This window comes from Manis pentadactyla, chromosome 7, assembly GCF_030020395.1.
Source record: "Manis pentadactyla isolate mManPen7 chromosome 7, mManPen7.hap1, whole genome shotgun sequence".
Lineage (NCBI taxonomy): Eukaryota > Metazoa > Chordata > Mammalia > Pholidota > Manidae > Manis > Manis pentadactyla.
Genome location: NC_080025.1, coordinates 14,397,428 through 14,420,080, shown reverse-complemented (window position 1 = coordinate 14,420,080; position 22,653 = coordinate 14,397,428). Strand labels below are relative to the sequence as shown.

Here is a 22,653-nt window from a genome sequence, read left to right as displayed (position 1 = left end):
TCATGTCCACCACCTAAATAAGGAGATTGGACTTCATTGTAAATTCATTGCAAATCCATGGGAGGGATTTTAGTGAGATGACAGTAGATTGCCTGGCAGGGTGCTTGTGGTTAGAGTGGTTGGGAATGCTAGATCTGGAGCCCAAATTAGAAACCATGTGTTTGGGGTCCAAGTGCGGTGAAGTCTTATCCTAACTCTTTGTTTCTATTCTTGACAAACAGTTCCTACAAACCCACTGATAAATTTATTTGTGGAATGACTTTTGCCCAAGGTTTTTGAAAGTCATGGATGTTTTTCCGAACACATCAGAGTAGGCCTGAAGAGTATTTTAGAGCCAAAAGAGCCATTATGATAAAGTGCTAATTTTTGTTGAAACAGTAAAATGGAAGCATAGATCACTGAATATCCTGATCAAGGTTACACCTATTGGGAGGATTGGGCTTGAGTCCAAGCCTCCTACTACACGGGGAAATGCAAATACAGAGGATCTGAGGAGGGGACAGTGTTATTAGTTCAGGAAGCAAGAAAGCCCAGAGCGGCTGGAGCATCATGTCCCGGAGGGGGGATGGCGTGAGGTGAGGTTAGTGAGGAGAGAGGGAGTCTAGTTGTCAATGAAATTATAGTGACATATGAAGATTACACAGGAAAACACAGTTTGATAAAGCCTTAAAAGTCTAAACAGAGGTGTTTTAAAGGAAATAAATTAGAAAACATTTACTAGGAAGAAAAGGATATGGTTGGAATTCAACTGGAAACATCAATATGAATAAATATATTTTTCTTAGGTCTAACTTAAAATATATTTTTCTTAGGTCTAGCAGTAATTCCATCAGTATTCATGGGAATAATTTGACAGGTACCTACTGCTGCCCCAATTTTCATTTCTAATGCATTAAAAATGAACTAGAGCTTCTTGGAAAGTCTCTGAAAGGACAAAGGATCCTACTTCCAGGGATTCCCACTGGACAGTTTGTCAGAGAATTCACTGTCCATTTGACAAAGCATTTGAAGAAGAGCATAATTAATTCTGTTGGGGTGAATTGAGTTTGGAGAGTTGTGGTAGTGAGGGTATCGGCGACCTTGACAGGCGTGCTAGCAGTGGAATGTAGAGAATCAAAGACCAGTTGGTGTTTGTTGGGAAATAATAGGGAGTTAGAGCGGGTAGAGACAGTACATACACTTGGACACCTGTGAAAATAAGTTTTCCTGTGAAAGAGCCATAAAAATGGGATGGCAGCTAGAGACATGAGGTCTAAGGAGAGACTTTGTTAGGATAGAAAGTATTGAAGCATGTTTGTACTGATACTACTATTTTAGTCTTAATTGTCTGAATCTGAGCCACTTCTATGACTCAAATGAAAATGTTTTAATAAGTATGTCCTTGCTTTTCATTCAGTTTTAACTTCTAACTAAAATGATCTTACAGATTTAAGCCTTTTGAACACAGGGATGGAATCCTATTTATCATTTCATCCTCAACAATGTAAATATTATATCGTCAGTGAATGTTTTTCAATAAATGAGTTAAGGAAAAGCAGGAAAAAAACACAGTGTGGCTACAAAGTTATCCTTAAGAGTCATGCATTAGAACCAAATCTGTACTTTTGGTATTCTTCATTATCAGAGTATATACACTGGGCTAAGATGTATCTTTGTCAGATGAAATTTGGAAATAGTGTAATGGTTTTACATAGGTAACTAATGTGTATATGTAATGTAGGTTAATTATTCCTCCAAAATACTGAGTTTGAATTTGAAGGCAAGAAAAAGAAAATTCAGATTAATGAAAGAAATAAGAATATTATAGCAATATATGTTTGTAATGCGAGTATCCCAAAACCACATTGTTCTACCAACAATTATGTGACTGTTCTTTGCTAATTTAAGGGGGAAAAGTACTTTTTTAATCTACTAGACAGGTATATTTTAGTATCTGAGGTTTTGAATTTTGGAAGTACCAAAGATTGAAGTAGATTTAAGTTACCAACAGTTAACTGGGCTGCTTCTTATCAATAGGTATTATTTTCACAACAAGCTGGTAATGTATAATGACCAAAACTGAATTTTAAACTCTGTTGGTAAAAATATAGGACTGGAATAATCTTTAAGATAATCTGCTTTTTATCAAGATTGAAGTTAAATCAATCTAGATTAAATCAGCTCTAATATTTTTAGACCTCTTTAGAGAATAGGGTTTGATAGCATCCTTAGCCATCATATGAGTATATAAACAAACTTTGGGTAAGACTATTTGTGGTCAGGTTGTTAAAGTATGAGAAAGGATTTTATTATTGTTTTCCCTACAGCAGATACATAAAGATGTATGTAATTTGTTAGATGTTATTCCAATTTATTAATTTATAATAAATAATAAATTTGGCTTGAGAACTGATACAAAAGATCAGCACATGCCTCCTTAACAGGAGATTCTCAGAATAAAATTCAATTATAGATTCAGAGTATGATGATTAATTTTGTGTGTCAACTTGACCAGGCTATGGTGGCCACATGTTTGGTTAAACACCAGTCTAGATGTTGATGTGAAGGTATTTTCTTACATGTGATTAATCTTTAAATCAATAGACTTTGAGTAAAGCTAATTACCCTCCAGAATGTGGGTGGGCTTCATCCAATCAGTTGAAGGTCTTAAGAGGAAAGACTGAGGGCCCCCCAACTCTCCCTGCAAGAAGGAATTCTCCTTCCAACTGCACCATTAACTCTGCCCTAGGTCTCCAGCCTGCCAGCTTGTTCTGCAGGTTTCAGACTTGCCAAACTCCTCAGTCATGTCAGCCAATTCCTTAGGAAATCAATCTTAACCTCCATCCCCCACCAATATATCAGTATCTATATTTATATAGATATATGTGCACACATATACACACAGTTCTATTGGTCCTGTTTCTCTGGAGAGCTCTAATACACAGCAATTGGAAAACTTTCTTTAGAGGGCTACATGGTAAATATTTAAGGCCCTGCAGGCTATACTGTCCCTGTCACAGCTAACCAACTCTGCTATTGTAGCACAGAAATCCATGTAAATGCTGGGTGTGTGTGCCTGATAAAACTTTGTTAACAGAAACAGGTGGTTGGCTGCGTTTGGGCCTGGGACTGTACTGACCCCTGATTAAATGATTGCTTGATAATCCATGCAGAAGAGATTAGGGGAGGATATATTTTTAAAGATGTTCATTCTAGCCAGATTTGAATCAAGAAGTAGTTTGTTATCCTTATGTATGTTAGGGCTCATTACTTGGACTGAAAGTCTCAGTAGTCCCTCAACTTCAGTTTTGTATGTTTCATTTTTACACAAGAATTTCTTAACTATAATACTACAACAGAAAGCATTACTCTTATCAATTCTAAACTGATAACTGACCAGTCAGCCCTTTTCCTAATGTCCTATTCCATTTCTTAGAGAAAGGATTAATGAAGGAGGAAGGGGTTGGGCAGAAAGGGTAGCCAGAAAACAACTAGCAACCCAAACTACAGGGCTTGCAGTATCTATGATGGTCCCAGATTCCAAGGTGAAATCCCCAAAGGCCTTCATTTTGCTCTTGGGAAACAGGAACATCCTTGGTATGTTTGGTAGTAATTTACCATTCCCATTTTCTCTCTTCCTACCCATCATCAGTGCCAAGAAAGTGCTGCAATTCCTTAGGATCTTTCAGCAAGTCTGAGTCCTTATTGCCCAGCTGTACCACAATTAATCAGGAAAGAGTTTTACATTTTGGAGGGATGTTAGAACATTAGAAATCCCTAAAGCAAAATGTCATTGTTGTAGGATGCAGACCAAAAAGAAATAAGGCTGATCCAAGATAAAGTTGGGCAAGTGAATACTGAAGTCAAAGTTAAAATTTGAGCCACAGTGTTCCTATTGTATACCTTTAGATGGTCACCAGATGTACAAATGGTAAATAATTTAGTGGAATAACAGCAGTGCTCTTATTCCCAAGAGTAAATTGCATCTGACTTCTTGGCAGGTGTATGTAAGAGTTAGGTCTTCTTTTTTTTTAAAAGCAATTGTCTTTATTCATTGACTTAAGCAGATGGTGTCACATCTAAAACAGATTTTCACACTTTTAAGAGAAGTTCTCATGCAGACTGCCACATCAGGAATGAAGTTTTTATGTCTCATTGTTCCTCTGGGCTAAGGATGAGTACCACTACTTTTGTTTTATACAAAAAAGTTTTTGAAATAGTATCTCTATATGAAAACGCAAGCTATTGAGACCTGTTATTTTGTTAACCTTTTATTTTCACTTATAAAGTCTATATTCATTCAAAATTTTACATTTATTTCTTTCAAAAGCCTCTACAAATATTACTTTTCTCTTTGTAATTTTTCTTCACTGTTAGTCCCCATATTTCCTGTATATTATATAGTGCAGCAAAATTAATATTCTGTTTCTTTTCATATTCTCATGGGAGGCTTGCCTTGTGCCAGGCCCTATGTTATGTTCATTATATCATAACTTCTTTTAATTCTTGTAACAGCTCTAATAATATCATTATTGTATTTTTGCATTTATTTTGTGACAGAGTAAATGGGATAATTTGTGTGAGCAGGTTAAGTGGCAGACATGGGGTTAAACTTTGCCTGTCTTAATCCAGGATATTTGCTGTTTATTATGCTTAGGAAAATTCGTTTTCATTTTGACACATTGAACTATAAAACAAAGAAAATAATAATAAGGAAGAACCAAACTAGAAGGGAAAAACCCTATATAACTTTATGTTAAACCTTTCTTTTTTCAAAGTTGATTGAAACCCAACTGAAGCCAGTATCTCCCTCAACCTTTTCCGCATTAAAGGGTCATGGACCACTTTGTCTTCTGCACTTTATTTATGTCCTGAGGTGTTTTCTTCACTCCTGGAGAAATGTACTAGCAGGGGAGTACAAATAGGATTACTTTAGGTTTTGCAAACTTCCAGTTGAGTTTTAAAGTGTGCTAAGCTGACAGGTAGCAGAAATAACTTTTTTCTTGAGTTTTTCCACCCTAGAAAAGAAAGAATAAACATTTCTCAGAGGTCTGCCCTGATATTCCACTTCTATGTGATTCAAATTATTATGTTTTCTTCCGTTTGTCTAAATCTCTTCATTATTCAGTATACATTTATGGAACAGATGCTCCTTGGCAGACATTGGGCTTTTGTGAGAAACTAGTCTTAGTATGATCCAGCAGAGCCCAAAGTCATAAAGTTTTTGTCGCATACATGGAACTTTAAAATTGAAAATAAAAGAATTTCTAGGATAGAACTAATGTGCCACTCATTGTGACTTTAAGTAAAGTTCATTTGCCTCCATTTTCTTATATAAAAAATAGAAATGATTTAACTAGTTAGCTGGTTTTAAGAAACTGATGAAGTTATGGCTATAAAACGTTTGAAATGTCTATATATGTGCAGTTGGAAAATAGGAACAGGCACAGTTTTAAATAGACCACATTGGAATAATTCTATGACATAAGAAAATTAAATAATACTGGATAAAACTCAAAATTCACATTAAAACCCAATGGTTATTTTTAGAAGATCGTTGTAGTATGTTTGGTATTGCTATTTTATTTTATGTTGATTTAAATAATCAAATTATGTTTGACTTACCATCTGTATTAGAAAGGAAATGTTGAAATTGATGGCTTCTTCACTAACTGAAAATTACAAGGTGAATCATTGACTTACCAATTAGTTAAATATAGTTGAGAGAAGATTAATTTCCTCAATGTCATAAAGCAAAACCTAGTATAGTTCATGTATCTGTTAAGGAGATAGGTTAATTTGGAAGTTTTGATACTGTTATTTAATCAGTAATAAGTCATAAGAGTTTTCTAGTATTTATTAAATCATTTTTAAAAAGTTATACACAGCTTTTTTTGCAACATATCTGGGATTACAGGCCAGACTATATAAACTCTCAATCACTGTAAGTGAAGTAGACCGATAGAAAAGTGGCAATTCACTCAGTAGAGATAGGAAAAACCAATCATTTAATTTTTTTAAATAATACTAAACTTCATTAGTAATTAGGGAAATGAATATAAAAACAATTATTTTTATTTTGTCCCAAGATGCTGACAAAAAGTAAAGACCTATTTTATGTGTATAGGAAATTTGGATAGGCTCAGAATCTTTGTGGAAGTGTAATTGGATACAGCCTTCTAGGACTTTCATATTTTACCCTATAAATATTATTAGAATTATTTACCATATGTATGCATCCATCTGTAACTTAATAAATTGAAAACAACAGAAGATATGTGCATTTTGAAGTACATTTAGGGAAAACAAGCTATGAAGGGTACAGAAATTGCTTTTAAAAAGTCTGTGAAATGTGGTGGCGGGCACAGGGAGGGCTGTGCAACACAGAGAAGACAAGTAGTGATTTTACAGCATTTTACTATGCTGATGGACAGTGACTAATGGGGTGGGTAAGTGGGGGGGACTTGGTGAAGGGGGGAGTCTAGTAAACGTAATGTTCCTCATGTAATAGTAGATTAATGATACCAAAAAAAAAAAGTCTGTGAATGCATATACAGCTAGTAATCATCTCAAGTCAAAAAGATTATCAGCTCATACTAACTGTACTTTTTGTTTTCAAATGTCATTTTGTTATGCTGTTTTCAGTTCTGACAGCTAGAGCCATGGGTTAGCAAATACATTTTCTTTAAAACACCAGCATGATTGAAATGGTCATTAAGGGTCATTCATATATAAATGTGCAAATGGAGTTGCATTGTTTTTCCATATCCTTAAATTAGTTCCCCTGAAGGACTGGAAATTTTGATCCAGGGAAGACTTGCAGTTAATTTTGGAGACAGTGCCTAGAGAGAAATGCATAAAGGGAGTGGTAGGGCCAGGTCTAAAAGACAAGGATGTCTGAGGTCCTTCCTGTGCCCTCAGATTGACCATTTTAGGAGTTCTGTAAGAAAGTGCATTCTGACTCTCTAACCTCTGATTTATGAGCAAACGTGTGGAACAAGGCATTTCTAAGTCAAAGATCACCTGTGTCTGCCTGTCCCATTCTGGGGATCAGAAATGTTAAAGAAAGTTGAGAACCTAGGAAACCTTTAAATGAGCCATATCAAGGTTGTTGAGAGATCTGGAAATCATGTATTACCTGGGCTAAAAGAACACTTAAGGGGAGCACATTCCCTTTATGCAAAAGTCTGTCATTTAGATTTTCTGCTTATTGCTATAGACTGGAAGCCTAGGTACCATAGGTAGAAGCCACAAAGGCTAATTTTAGCACACTTTAATCTTACATTCATTCTTTGGAGCAATCCAATAATGGAATGGGCTGCACTCCAAAATTGTGGGTTCCTGCTTCCCCTACAAATGCCTAAACTGACATTCCATAGCTGTCATAGGGGATTGGTTTGATCAGGTTATCTTAAAAATCTCTCACAACATTACCCTCTGATTCCAGTGCTTCTTGAGGCAATGAAATAATATTTCAAGACTAAGTAAGGCCTGGAATACTGCACTCCTTTAAAAAGCCAAATAAAAACAAAAACACACAAATAAACAAATTCAAATCTCTGCTTGCTACATCCTCCAACTTTGAGATAGGCAAAAACTTCTAACACTTTAGTACAACAAGAGGAAGGCCAAACAGGAAACAGAACAGGTAGACACTACAGAAGATAAGAAGACTGCCTGGGTTACTAGATATACTCAGTTTCTTGTCCGAGCTGAGTTTAGCTCTGTGATCCCGGTCCTAATCTACCGTGGGATATTTACAACAGCCCCTACGGGATGGAGGTTTCTCAGGCACATTGCCCGGGTCCCTCAGTGTACATTAGGGAGCAATTAGTTGCCGGGCCATAGAATTCATACTTAGAAGAAACTTATCAAGAAGAGCGTATGCTGTGCACACTACATTTTATTCTTTCTGGAGAGCTCACTCGGTCTTTGCTGACTTAGGAAGATCCAAAAATGTCTGGAGATGTGGTGACCTGGTGAACACTGCTTTTATCTGGACTCTACAGTTGAAAGGAAAACCGAGAAACCAATCCAATCCAGGAGGAAGCCCCACAAAGGGCATGCTTGACAGGTTTTGTTTTCTGTATGGTAGCCAGGGCTAAAACGCCAGTGGAGGCACCAGCCTCCGTTCTCCACCCCCACTCCCACAGTGCTCACCACTCCTCTGAAGAAAGCTAAACAAATACTTAAAGAATGTTGGAGGGGAGCCAAATTATTAACCTACTGCAGCGCCCTGTATCTCAGGCAAGTCCTGTGTTTGCCATAAGCTTCATATAACCTATTGCCTTATCTCTTTTTTCTGTTTATTTTTATAGTGTCCATGGAAAACATTGGAGAACAAGGTAAGATATGTTTATCATTGTATTAGATACAAAAGAAACAGTTTGAGGAAACAAAAGAGCATTCATTTAGATTTGGTAGGAATTAGTTATGCCTGAGACAAGATGGGGTTAAAGACATCTTAGTCCCCAAACTGAATTCTGTCAGATGCCCGGCAGGGAGCTCTACCCTGAAATGGCAGTCATTGTACCAGGCAGCCCTGTGGCCTCCAGTATAGGAAGATGAACAATTTCCCGATTCAGCTCGGAGTATTGCCCCACTTGAGTCATCCATGTAATTAATGAAAATGTCATTGACATTAGTCATCTCACACTGGTTTAATTGCTTCAGTGGGTAATTGGAATTTTTAATGATTCTGTGAGTATCATCATTCTTTTAAAAAGTCAAAAATTTCTGTTTAAGTTTTTAAATAACCAAACATGTTATATTTTACATTAGCATATCTTATTCAACTGTCTCTTGCAGAATTAAGTTATGTATTAATATACTACCCAGAATTAATCATTACTACTGTGTGTAAATTAATGTTTTATATTGGCATAATACATCAAGACTAAAATACCACACAGGTGTGTTTATATATTTAATGAAAAAAGTATTCAGAATGCTTTTCTTAATAGTTGTCCCATGTGATAAAAAAGACATTTGAACTTGTAGGAAATTTCTCTTTGTCCAGATAGTCTCTGTTTAAATATGTTGTCATTAGAACAATTAGGGCCACCACATCTAACTAGAGCAAAGCAAAATTTGCAAACAGCTTCTCAAATAGGAACTGCTTCTGCTGTTTTTTATCAGTAAAGCAAAGTTCTTAAAGCCTGAATGTTTTAACAGTTGTTTAATGCTAGGTTGATTATTTAAATTTGTGGGCATACTTGCCTTATTTTTATAAGGTAGGGAAGGTCCCTGTAGCCATTTTATCAACAGATGGGCCTGCCTACAGATGGGAGCGTTCTAATCATGGGACATTAAATAATTAAATTGTCAAACAATTTGGTTGTTGTAAAACAAGCAGATCTTTTGTGAATACCATGATTTTAGAATGTATTTGCATATTACAATGATACTTATGTTTCTCTCATTTAGTTGTGTGCCTGATTGCTTATCATCTCCTTTTTGCAATGTTTGTCTGGTCGTATTGGAAAACTATCTTTACATTACCAATGAATCCTTCAAAAGAAGTAAGTTAAAATATTAGTAAACTTATCCTGAAGATGGAAATTAGTAATACTAATGTCTGAAGAATAAATTTGTGTCTTTTCATTAATGTTCCAAACTTACTGAGTGTAGCAATTGTTTTATATTGTGTCTGTTACATTATAATGTCTCCTAGTATTTGAATTTTTCCTTGGTAATTATTATTTTTGCACTGGATCAATATTACATTTCCAATATTAAGTCTGTTAGGTGTTTCATTTCTGCTTTAGAGTCAGACATCAGGATGGAGGGATGGATAGTTAGAGCTGAAGGCAGACATGTTTCTGGGATAACCTTCATAGTAATGATGGATTAGTTGACCTTCAGCCCCCCAGAAATAGCAACAAATAAGGATTTAACTGAACTTCTCTATATACAAAGTCTGTAGCCAGTCCATAGCTGCGAGGTACCCAGGCTCCTTTTATCCTGTCGCTCTGACACGTGTAGCCATCCTTCTCGATATCACCTCCTGGCCTAACGTGGCTGCTCCAGTTCTACCCATCACGTCAATAGTCCAGCCAGCAAGCCAGAGAAAGTAGGAAAGAGGATTAAAGGAAATGTCCTTCCCTTTAAGGAGAGTTTCTGTGAGTTGCTGGTGCCCTTTCCACTTACATTTAGAACTTAGTGATGTGGCCATATTGACTCACATGGAAGGCTGGGAGTGTAGTCTTTATTCTGGCCACATTAGAAGGAAAAAGTGGATATTGGGGGACCCCTGGCAGCCTCAGCTACAGAAAACTTTAAGTAGAGTGATACGATCAAATCTATACTTTGAAAAGATCTTTCTGGCTAACTGTTAGTTTCTGGGTCTTTTATCCTGGCTAAATGTTTTTGGTCAAAGGTCTGTGCCTTACTCATTTTTGTATCCTTGGCCCTTAGTTCAGTACATGTTTGTTGAATAGAAATAAACTTTGCTCCAGTGCTAAAATAGTGTCATTTTAATAGGCCAAGTTAAAAAAAAAAAAGGTTTTGGCAACACTGTAAATTGTTTCCTGAAGTTTGAAATGTTTGAAATGCAGCTGTGGTTAAAAAGACCAATAAATATGCTATATGACCCGGGAAAGGATATAAAAAACAAAACCACAGATATTTGCACAGAATTAATGGTAGGCCTGGCCTGGGATGCTTTAGAGGGATCCTTTCTTCTTCTCTCTACTAATTTTTCTTTTCCTACTTCTTTTTCCTTCCCTTTTACCCTTTTTGCTTCTTTTTTTGTCATCTCTCTTGCCATCCTGGCCTTAGTTGTAGGCTTGAAGGACTGCGCTGACCTCTGCTGTAGGTGATGCCATCCACCCTGGTGCTTTCCCAGGGACCTCCCTGGTGACCATTCCCGCATCTCTTTCTAGCTCCGACCTCTCCCTGCATTTCAAGCTTACATTCACCCTGCCAAACAGAGCTCCTTGATCCACTGACACCTCAAATACAGCGCAGCAGAAACAAGTCATTGCCTGCTCCCCCAAACCGTGACTCCTCTGTTCAGTGTACCAGTTAATGCCACTGTCATCCACCTCATCATTCGAGCCAGAAGCTGGGCAGCCTTGCCCGCCCCTCCCCCAACACGCAAATCCTGCAGAGGTTTCTGCTTCCTAATTTTTCTTTTTCAGTTCCAACTCCAGTTTCTCTCTCTTTTTTTTAAATCACTGCCCTAATTCTGTCTCAATCATCTTTTTTGTCTGAGACATTGCAGTCTTCCAGGTGGCGTCATTACAGTCTCGCCTATGTTCCCTTCCCAGAACCCTGTACCTGCAGAACTTCATGCTCCACCCCAAGCTGGACTGATCCGTCTACAAACACATTTAACACTTACGCTCTACCATTTATATCACCTCAGTGACTCCACCTACCCCACAGGGTAAAGGCCTAGCTCCCTAGTCGGGTAACAGTGACTCTTGTCTAAATTACTGACTTCCTACTATAGTTTAGTGGTTCTTAATTCCATGTAGTTTCCTGTGTACACCATGCCATGGTTTTCTGTCTAGAATGTTATTACCTCCTTTCTCATCTGAATAATTCTATTTGTATTCATAGTGGCAACCCCTTCTTAGTTTCATTTGCTGGTTCCTCCTTTTCTCCTGAGCCTCTAAAGCATAGGATTGTCCCTGAACTCAATCTCTAGCCATCTTCCCTTATTTATGTAAGTCACGACTATATATCGTGTCCTTGCTTAGGCTCTCAAAGTATTATCATTAGCCTGGTCCTCTCTCCTAAACTATACACTCATTTCCAGCTACCTGTTTGGCAACTAAGAGGAATTCCAAATGCAACATACTGAAAGCAAACTTCTTGTCTCCCACCCATTCCCTAATTCCTCCTATTCCTAAGGTTTCCCCTCAGTAATGACAACTCCATTCTTCCAGCTGTTCAGGCCAAAAGCCCTGGAATCATCCTTGGCTCCTCTTGCTCAGATCCCATGCCCAGTCAGTCAGCAAATGCTGTACGCAGGACCCGTATATGCAGCAGCCTCAGGGTGCCCAGGGTGAGCTCCTGCCCACCGGCTCCCCCCACGCCAGGCTGGGGCTATCTCTCACGTGTGTGTGCGCGGCACCTTTCAGCAGGTTAACTTGCTTCTGCGCTTGCTCTCTTCTCTGTGTTTGCTGCACGACAGCTGGAGTGATCCTTTCAGAACACAAAACAGATATCTTTCTTCTGCTCAGAACTTTCCTGTGATATCTGAGTTCAGTCAGAGTACAAAAACCTACTTCCCTTCTGCAGGCTGTGCATGGCCTGGCCCACGCCACCTCTGACCCTTTTTAATGCTGCTTTAATCACCTTGGTTTCCTTGCTGTTTGGTCTGCATGCTAAGCACATCCCTCTGCTAGGGCCTTGAAACCTGCTGTTTCCCCTTGACCCGGAACAGCCTTCCCCCACATACCTGGGTGGCCAGGTCCTCACTTTCTTCCTATCTCTGTGTCTCTGCTCATGGGGTACCTTGTCTCTGAGGTTTTTCATGGCCACTGTGCATAAAATAGTAAACCCTGTCCCTAGCATGCCCTATAAACCTTACCTCACTGTATTTTCTCATGGCATATCATTTCTAGAATGCACTCCATATTCATTGTTATACCATCCCCAGAATGTAAGCTGTACAAAAGCAGGAACTTGAAGTGTTTTGTTCACTAATCCATTTCCCATCCCTAGAGCAATGTCTGACTCATAAAAGGTACTCAAAAAATATGTTAAATAATTGAATGAGGGAAGAAGTTATATGTACAGAAGTAGGTTTGTGTTTATAGCTTTGGCAGGAAGTTGAAGTCATTTCTGATTTCTCCCTAAGATTATATGTGAGCTCATCGGCTAAGAATGGTGAGGGAGGGAGGTTGAGGTTTGGGAGCAAAGAGATGGTTGAAATAGTGGTTGGAGAGTATAGAAAAATGAAAAAATACAGAACACAGAATAAATGATGCAGTATTAAGGGAGTGCTTGAGATTGATGACAGTGAATTTACAGCTGTCCCAGACTTTATGGTGTGATTTTTCTATAAAAGACAAATACTTTATTGAATCCCTACAACTTAGAAAGATAGATATTATTTATTACCATTTTATGAATGGAGCAATAGGCTCTGAACACCAGCTAATCATTCTAAGACATCTGGTGTGGGTGGGTGGCAGAGCTAATATTCAAAGCTAGCTTGTTTTGACCATCAAGGCTACACTCTTGTCACTGTACCACTATGTTCTCTACTATGGAGAGAGGATGTCCCAATGAGTGGGTGTGCCTAGGACATTAGCGGGAATGTGGAGAAAATACAGCACCACTGCTATGTACACACTATTCTTTTAATATTTCTCTTTCTTGAAGTTTCACATATGAAGTTCATAATATATTAGGTAATACTACATATATAAATAAGTAAATATGCATACACTGGCAGTGCACTCTCAAATTCCTTTATACTGATAAGGGGTAATATGATCGAAAGTGTTTGGCGTCCACATGAAAGAAAGATCCCGTGCTTGCTGGCTAAGAATCTTGGGTCAGTCCATCAATAAAATGCAAGGCGTGGGCCAATCTAACTGATCAGCAGCCAGAGCCCTCTCACTTGTAAAACGAGGGCTCCTGGACTTAGGTGGACAGTAAAATGCTCTCAAATGTTACAAATCTTTGAAAAATGGGGGGAGAAAATCAGAAGAAGTGATATAAAAAAAGAATATTTTTATGTCACTATTGAGAGAATATAAGAATTCTGGGATGTATGAACTAATATTTACCTTTTTCATAGCAAGATTGTTAAATTGATACTAGTTTTTCAATTTCTGACATTTTCTCCCAAGATAAAAGTAATATAACATATGAAATTATATTGCAAAAATGGAGACTAAGCAAAAAGAAAAAGGAAAAAAAAAAAATCCCACCCCGCTAATTAAGGCAGTTTACATTCTGAATTTCTTTCTGTTTCTTCTTAGTTGTATTCAGAGTGCACCTATTCCAATTTTTTTTCCAAGTAATACTTCATTACTGGATTATTGTCATTTTTTAAAATGGCATGATATTTTCACCAAAACACATAAAAATGTACTCAGTCTCATCCCATCTTGGATTTTTAGGCTGATCCCAACTTTTCATATCATAAATAATGTTTCTAACATTTTTTACTTAGGTCTTTACCTGTATTTTGGATTATTTCCTTAATATAAATTCTCAGACATAGAATCACCCAATCAAGGAAATTTAAGACACTTGCCAGTTTGTTTGCCAGAAGGTTGGTAGCGATTTGCGGTGCCGCCAATGTCATCAGACCCTTAGCCTTGCATGTTGTCATTAAGAAAACTGTGGCCAGTTTAATAGGCAAAAACGTTCTGTATTTTAATTTGTACGTTTTAGATACTGCCAAGTTATATGTTCATTTTTGTCCTATGTGAAAAACAACTAGCTAAAAAGAAATATAGTCCTGTGAGTTTTTTGTTTGTTATTAGACTTGTTTTTTCTTAATTTATATATTCTTCTAAAATTATATTCTTCTTTAATCTGCATACTATACTTGATCCCAGATCTTGGTTTCTAATACCATTCTCTCGTGAAAGGAGGGAGGATGGCTCTAGAACTAGGGCAGGAAATAGTCACAGTGAGCCAGGAACATCTTACAGTGGCAAAAAGTAGGGAAGCTCTAAACAAACTTTGATGGTGGTATGTCAGAGAGACACAGGAGCCAACCGAAAACTCCCGTGACTGAAGCAACCAAATAAATAAAACAGTGTTGGGTAACCTAATGGATAAAATAAATATCTAAGAATCTACTGATAAAGGTAAATGAGTGAATGAATTAAATGGGGAGAAGGGAAAAATCTTTTATAGAAGAATTCCACATAATTTATGTAGATACTGTGCTCTCAAGAAGGGAAAAAATAAATCCCCACTCCTTAAATGTGGGCTGCATATGGTGAATTTGTTCCAAAGCGTACAGGATGGAAAAGGGAAAATGGTGAGTAACTTGAGGTAGAGAAACCTGACAAACACTCCCTCAACCAGAGGATCAAGGTCAACATCAACAGTGATAAATCACACTGATAATATGTTCCCTCGATATGACGTGGTGAGGACAGCTCTTTACCTCGGTGGTCTTCCTCCCCCAAAACCCATAGTCCCCATCTAATCAGGAGAAAAACAGACCAATTCCAGTAGGGAAGCATCTTACAAAATACCTGACCAATACTACTCAAAGCTGTCAAGGTCAGTAGAAACTAGGAATATCTGAGAAACAGTCACAGCCAAGAGGAACCTATGGAGAAATGAGAAATAAATACACTGTAGGATCCTGGATGGGAACCTGGAACAGCAAAAGATACCCAGTAAAAACTGAGGAAACCTGAATAAACTATGGGCTTCAATATTGATTCATTAATTAATTGTGCTCAATGTATCATACTAATACATGATGTTAATAATATGAGCAGCTTAGTGAGAGGATATGTGGGGACCTCATACTGTTTTCTCTAAATCTGAAGTTAGCAAAAAATAGTAAAAAATTAGTAAAACTTCATAAATAAAACAGTATGCATGACCTGGCTAGCAGACTGCCATCATCTGGAGGTTGGGAGCAGGTTAGAATAACTATCCTTTCCACCCTAGGAGACCTTCCATTTCTTCACATCTCTACAAATGCCATCTTTCTTCAAATATGTGACATGCCTTCGTACACAGAAGTGTTCTGGGGGAGGGGACTGTATATTTGGTGCATTCCAAGATAGCAGTAGATACTTTGACTTCTATAGTATGTGAGTAAAGTTCCACCTGGGTTTGGTTTTTTTTTGGAACTGGTACAGGGTGTTTTATTTATTTATTAGTAAAAGCATCTAATGTTCTGAGGAGACTTCCAGTTCTGTCACTCACTAGAACTTTCCTTTAAGGTTAAAAAGATTCAGAATTCTGTAAGAAACTGTAATAAAATGTTGATAGTTTTAATCCTTTTGACTATTATTAGGTCTTTACCATACTAATTTTCAATGCTGGGTTTTAAATTAATTTTAGGACCAGGGAGGGGAGATGCATTTTCCTGAATAATGAGCATTATGGTTCCGGGAGTAGAAAGTTGGGCCAAGGATGTAAAATAACTTTTTCTTTGATATCGAGTGACATGACCTAGGCCTGCTGGTGCTGGTTTTTTTGTCTGTTGCACGGTTACAACAGGGTGCTTATGCTGTACCAAGACTTGACCCTGCCCCAGTCTCAGGGATCAGGCTGCAAGGCCCTTCTTTTCTGGGCTTGATACTCAACACTGCTCAGCCATTCACCATCCTCATTTATATACCCAAGCGGTCAGAATAATTGTGGAAATTTATTTCATTTTTTAAACTGAGATTTGAGGTAGCAACTAAAGAGCACTGATAACAAGTATACACTATCTTCATAAATGTGACCTTCATTTATTTTTTATTTATACTCATTTGAAAAGGACTGATTCAAGTGTCATTTGATGCACTATGAAACGAATGATAAGCAAATGCCATGAACTTATAACAGGAGGGCTATTTAGTGTAGAGAATACTTTTTCAGATACTTTGGAAACTCTTACAGAGCCTAAACTGTAACATATATGCTAGTTTAAGGCTAGTCAATTTGAAATACTAATTTAGAATAATTCATATTATGTAAATTTCTACATAGAACTTTCTTTATCTTAACAGGTCTGAAATTTTACAATTATACTAAACAAAAATATCATGCAAAAAATAACATTATGGTAACTTAAAAATTATTTATATTTGAAAGCTGGAGATGTGTCTCTATTTTTATAAAAACCTCAGTAGAATTGTCAACCTCTAAACAAAATTTTTAATTTTCATTTCTCTCAAATATCTTAACCTCATTTTCATTATTATTTCTCTTGCCTTCATTGACATGCTTAGATCACTTTTTTACAACTTAAAAAGAAGTATAAAATCTACATATAGAAAAGCATGCATAATGCACAATTTAAGGAATAATAAAAAGCGAACACTTCAACAGCCACCAGCCCATATAGAAAACATAATTTATTTACTCAGTATCCCCTGTGCACTTCCACATTTTATGTCCCTGTATTCCTCAAGAAGTAACAACTATCCTGTTTTTCATTATAATTTTATCACATATATCTATCCATAAGCAATAATGTAATATATATTTAATAATAAATATAACTTTCTGGTTTTAAAATTCTGTGTAAGTGGAATCATTTTATATATATGTTTTATAAGATGATTTGTTATTTGTTGTTCAACAGTGTGTTGAGATTCTTTTTGTGCATAGCTATAGTTCATTAACTGTTAGGTGCCATAGAGGTTTCAAGTATTCATATATATTATATGCCAATTTATTTATCCATTATTCTTTTGATGGACAGTTGGTTATGTTTAGTTTTTTATACATTTCAAACAGTGATGGTGTGAATATCCTTGTACATGTCTCCTGAAACACATTTATGGGAGTTCAAACAGATTTTTAAAACTGTTTTTGTGATTATCAAGTTAGAGCCCAAATTTTCATTTTTCTCAAGTAAATAATTTTTTAATTGCTTGGGCTGAATTGGCAGTATAGGAAGTAAAATTAATCTGTTCTTTCAAGGGCTAGAGAATCCATGCCTTGATTATCCCCAAGTAAAAACTCACATGAGCAAATGTGCTTGATGGATTTATTTGTTTTTGTTCTTAATGGTGTCCAGTTGAAAACTTCATCCATTGAGTCAAATTCACTTATTTTGCCATTTCATCTGTTAATATAACTAATACTTGGATAGACCTTTAAAGTTTATAAAGCACTTTTACATATTCTATTCCTCTTGAGTTTCACAAACATCTGAGGAAGTAGGTATTATTATTATTATTATTGTTACTCCCTTTGTATAGATGTGTAAACTATCCAGTAGATCAATAGACATGCTCAGATTTCAAACTCTATTACCTCTTGGAATATATGTGCTACATGTTATTAATATTTTATAAATACCTTCTTTGTAGGTATAGTAGAGCAATATGTTATTGTCATTTTTGAGAACACAGATTAAATTTTAAATTTCTTCTACAGTTCCATCTCTCTTATGCAGAGAAAGAATTGTTGGAGAGAGAGCCAAGAGGAGAAGCCCATCAGGAAGTTCTTAGGCGAGCAGCCAAAGACCTTCCCATCTACACCAGGACCGTGTCTGGAGGTAGACACTAATGAATGCTCTGGCACGATCGGTTAGGGACTGTTAGAAAGCATATTTATAGACCAGAAACCATGAAACACTCGTTGAGATGCATTGTGTTCTGTCTTGGATTGTTATTATATCTCTCCTGTACAATTCTGCAAGAAAGTATTTTTCATATTCTCTTGGAAACCAGATGTAAAATACACAGCTGGTTTTAAAGACTTAGTATGAAAACAAGAATGTGAAATATATCACTAATACTTTATATAACTTATATTTGTTTCTCAGTCACTTTAGAACCATAATTGAATGTAACTCTAGTTCTCACACAGTTTTTTCCTGTTTTCACTGTTCCTCAGTGAGCAAGTGGTGATTCCCTGATTTAATATTATGCCATTTATTCTATCCCACAAAGGCAGAGATGTGATTATGTATGTTGATGTATATTTACCCTGTAGAAGTCTAAGCAAATATCAAGGAAATTTAAGCCCCTAAAAATAAGTTGCTGCGTGAATTCCCAAAACTAGTTAATGAGTGACAGTGACAGGTACAGAAATCTAGTCTCCTCATTCCTATCGTGGTGCTTTTCTACTGTACCCCTTGATACATTGAATTAAAAGAAAGGGGGGAAGCACAAGTTATACCAGAACAAGATAATTAACTTTCATTAATAAAAACAACTACACTTTGGATTTATAAGTCATCTCCTTGGGTAGCTCATATACTGATGTTAAGGCTGTCATCTCTTGTCCCTCTCAGGTATTATAAGCCTCGCTCCTGAGATGAACTTACGATTCCCAATATTTGTGACAGTTTGAAATAGAATCTGGATTTCCTAATACAGTCCTTATATTTTCAGTGCAAAAATTCTGGGTGCCTGTTAAAATCATTATTAACTGACTAGAATCATTGACTAAATTAAACTATACAAAGAATAATAAATAGGTCATAAGACCAGTGTGATCAATCCCCCTCTGAAATAGGTAGTATGCAAAGGTGAGCACGATGCAGAGTGGATGCTCAGCGGAGCAGTCACAGGACCGCCAAGGCAGGAAGTGAGGGGGTCCTTCCTGCTCCACCCCCGTCCAGGACCCCTGGGTCCTTTGGATGACTTCCTTCACCCTGGGAAAGTCCAGGGACTAAGGCAACTGAAAGCGTCAGTTGATGTTCACACACTTCATAGAGAGTTGAAGAAAGTGGATGGTGATATAAAATAGGATTTTACCATACATTCTAAATCCTTAATACTTCGTCCAAACCCAAAGAAAAATATGCTAGCTGGGTAAGTTAAACCGAGTGGTGTACGCACAGAATAAATGCAGCCGTGTCCAGACCTGGGTGTGGGGTGTGGCCAGGCAGGGCCCCAGGGAACTGCTCATCCCATACCGTCCTCCGCTTTCCTCCCATCCAACCATCTTCTGCTTTCTTACAGGACTCTTCCATCTTCATATTTTTAATTTTTTTTTTAGTTTTGAAGGTTGTTGTTTGGTTTTTTTATTGAAATATACTTGATGCACAACATCGTATTAGTTTCAAGAGTTCAACATAATGATTTAACAGTTCCATACATTATGAAATGCCCACCACGATAAGTGTAGTTCCATCTGTAAGTTCTTACAGTCCTATTGACATATTCCCTATGCTGAACTTGTCAATCTTTAAATCAGAATCAGGCAGTTCATTTTAAATTACAATGGAATGATTTTAGCTGCATATAATATGGTGCAAGGAATGCTTTTTAAATTAAGACTACAGTGTTCTTTATGAAAAACTACAAACAAAAAACTTCTTTGTGGTTTTGATTTTTGTTGTGTGTGTAAGTTCTTGCCCACTTTGATTTGAAAAGTTTCTTCGCCATCTGGAGAGGACCTAGCATTGCCCCCTAAAACCCACCTGGAAATTTTCTGACTTTAGACTAATGCTGCCCATTGTGGTAACCACGAGTCCCTTGTGGCTACTGAACACTTAAAATGCAACTGTAGGTGTAAAATATGTCATTAATATTTTTATACTAATTATATATTGAAATAGTATATTGGATAGATTAAATAAAATATTTAAGTTAATTGCCCCTGTTTCTTTTTACTTTTTTTAAACGTAACTCCTAGAGAATTTAAAAGTACACTTGTGTTTTACATTATATTTCTTCTGGACAACACTGCCTTACACTTTAATGCTTAGCAAGAGCCTGGAATGTATACCTGTGAGACTTTGTCATTCAGGAGATGGATGAGCAGGCCATGCCTTTCATCTCTGCAGGTCCTGAAAAAGAAATTTGTAAGGGGATGAATAAAAACTTATTTCAATATTTAAAATAACTCCACATAGGTTGTTTTGTCTAATTAAAAAAAGCTCCTTTTATTCTTAGTTTATAGCAACTGTTCCCTTTTCCAGAGATTGTAATATTAGCCAGTCTAACATGGGTAATTATTTGTCACAAGTATTTTTTCCAAATGTTAAATTCATTAGTTTAGTTTTAAGTAGGACTGCCCACTTAATAACTGCTTTCCTATAATTTTGGTAGACTGCTTGCATCCTGTACGATGCCTGTGTACTCAAATAGCATCTCCAAATCATTCACCCATAAATGTCTTTGATATCTTACAAAGAGAAGATATCTTTTATATCTCATTTGAGAAGGAAGGATCAGGACTTCACTTCCAAGAATTAAAATTCTGTATGGGAAGTATGTCTTCCAGTACTTCTAAGCTTGTCTCTCACCCAGCAGAGAAGATGTGAGCTCTTTCCCAATTGGAGCAATTCACAGTAGAGTTTATTCACAAATTTCTAAAGTGTGGTTGTATCCTCACTTAGTTTATCCTGGCAGGGTACAGGAATAAGTTAATTTACTTGAGGGAGACATTCTGTTTACTCTGATAGAAATGGGCATATTTGTACCTTTGTGAGCCTTCCTGTAACTACTGATGATTGAGAAAAATTTTCCCCCAAAAGATTCCCTATTCTTGGGAAACCTCTCGAGGACTGAGGTGGCTGAAAATTCATTGCATTTTTGTTTTACACAGAGTCCAGTATCTCATATTTACCAAATTCAGATTCAGTGTACTTTTTAGAATTTAAAATTGGATAGATGATAAAAGCCATTTAATTGCATATTCAGTTCACTGTTAAATCTAAGTGGAGTGTTTTGTTCCTAGCAATCCGCTATTGTGACAGATGCCAACTTATAAAACCAGACCGCTGCCATCACTGTTCCGTCTGTGATAAGTAAGAGAACTTTTTTTTCTTCTAAAATGTCTACATGCTGGTGGTGTTTTTTTTTTGTTTTGAAGCAGAGTAAAGGGTTTATTTAAAGTTACTTAAAAGAGAGAAAAAGTACAGGCCACCTCAGCAAGGAGAGGTGCCCTGAAAGTTTTGGGGAGAGAAAGTTTAAGATTAAAACTTAGAAAAGGCGCACAACCTCAGCGAGAGGAGCACCTCCTGAAAGGTTGAAAAGAAAGAGTTTAAAGTGAAAAGGTTACGCACTTAGAAAGTGCGAGCGACCTCAGGGAGAGGAGTGCTGCTGGTGGTATTTTTAATTAATGTATTTCTTCTCAGTTTTCCAGATGATTGCCTTTTCCCCTTATTTATGTTTCTCCAGCTTTTATTTAGGAAATATAACTGGGCCATTCTCTTTGGTTTAATGTGAGTGTAGCTTAGGGCCACAGTCAGTTGTCCCTTTTCCCCCAAATTCACATAGATTCCTCTTATCTGTCTGACTTTATTGGGTGTCTCACAGTGAAGTGTGAATGAAGGGCACATTTTTTAACGCTCAGACTGGGCTAGTTCTTTTTAACAAATACTTCTATGGCTCTTTTCCATCTTTATGAAGATAACGCATTAACTTCAGTATTTGGGAACCAAGGACTGTGCTACTGTCTGACAGTGAGATATTATCATATACTTAACATACCACAAGGACAGTACTGCTTGGCTTAAGGATTGATGTTAAAGGAAAAGTTTTATACAGAATTTCTGCAAATCTGTTGTCATGTTGTACTTCCTTTAGCGTGAAATAGTTGTATATTAGCATATTGCATTGTTTTTAGAAAATGAGTTATTTGGTTTACATCTTAATTGTGTATTTTTTTAAAATGAATTTAAAGTTCTATTATTGTATCATAACTAGAATTGGTTATAATGTTTATTTTAGTTGAGGACTTTTGCTATTATTCAATATTTAGATAAGTAAATAATTTTGCAATATTTTAGTTGCCACTATTTTGAAACTGTTTTATATTTCCTTTTTGTAATTCAGTAGGATTAGAATTTTATGGAGTGTTGATTTTTGTGTATGGGGTTATTATTTTTTTTTAGATGTATTTTGAAGATGGATCATCATTGCCCATGGTGAGTATGGCTCTATACTAAAACAAGTTTCTCTCCCTTATAACTTAATTAATTGAATCATTTTACTCTTTAAATATTTTTATACATAAAATCTTGACTTAAATAAATAAATCTAGGAGGTACTTTTAGATTTAGTTTCTAATATTTGTTTAATTAACTCAAAAGAACCTTTATTCAGAAGAATT

The 22,653-nt window shown here is 36.6% G+C and overlaps 1 protein-coding gene across 2 annotated transcripts in view; it reads left to right on the top strand.

The window, feature by feature from the left end:
• ZDHHC2 (zinc finger DHHC-type palmitoyltransferase 2) overlaps window positions 1-22,653 on the top strand; it is a 60,376-nt gene that overhangs the window by 16,806 nt on the left and 20,917 nt on the right. For both annotated transcript variants that reach the window (XR_005026582.2, XM_036894203.2), the window contains exons 2-6: window positions 8,298-8,324; window positions 9,406-9,500; window positions 18,019-18,139; window positions 21,277-21,346; window positions 22,436-22,468. Coding sequence is in view for 1 of the 2 variants with exons in the window: in XM_036894203.2 (XP_036750098.1) it covers window positions 8,298-8,324; window positions 9,406-9,500; window positions 18,019-18,139; window positions 21,277-21,346; window positions 22,436-22,468 (346 nt within the window). In the remaining variant the exon portion in view is untranslated. The remainder of the gene's footprint in view (window positions 1-8,297; window positions 8,325-9,405; window positions 9,501-18,018; window positions 18,140-21,276; window positions 21,347-22,435; window positions 22,469-22,653) is intronic.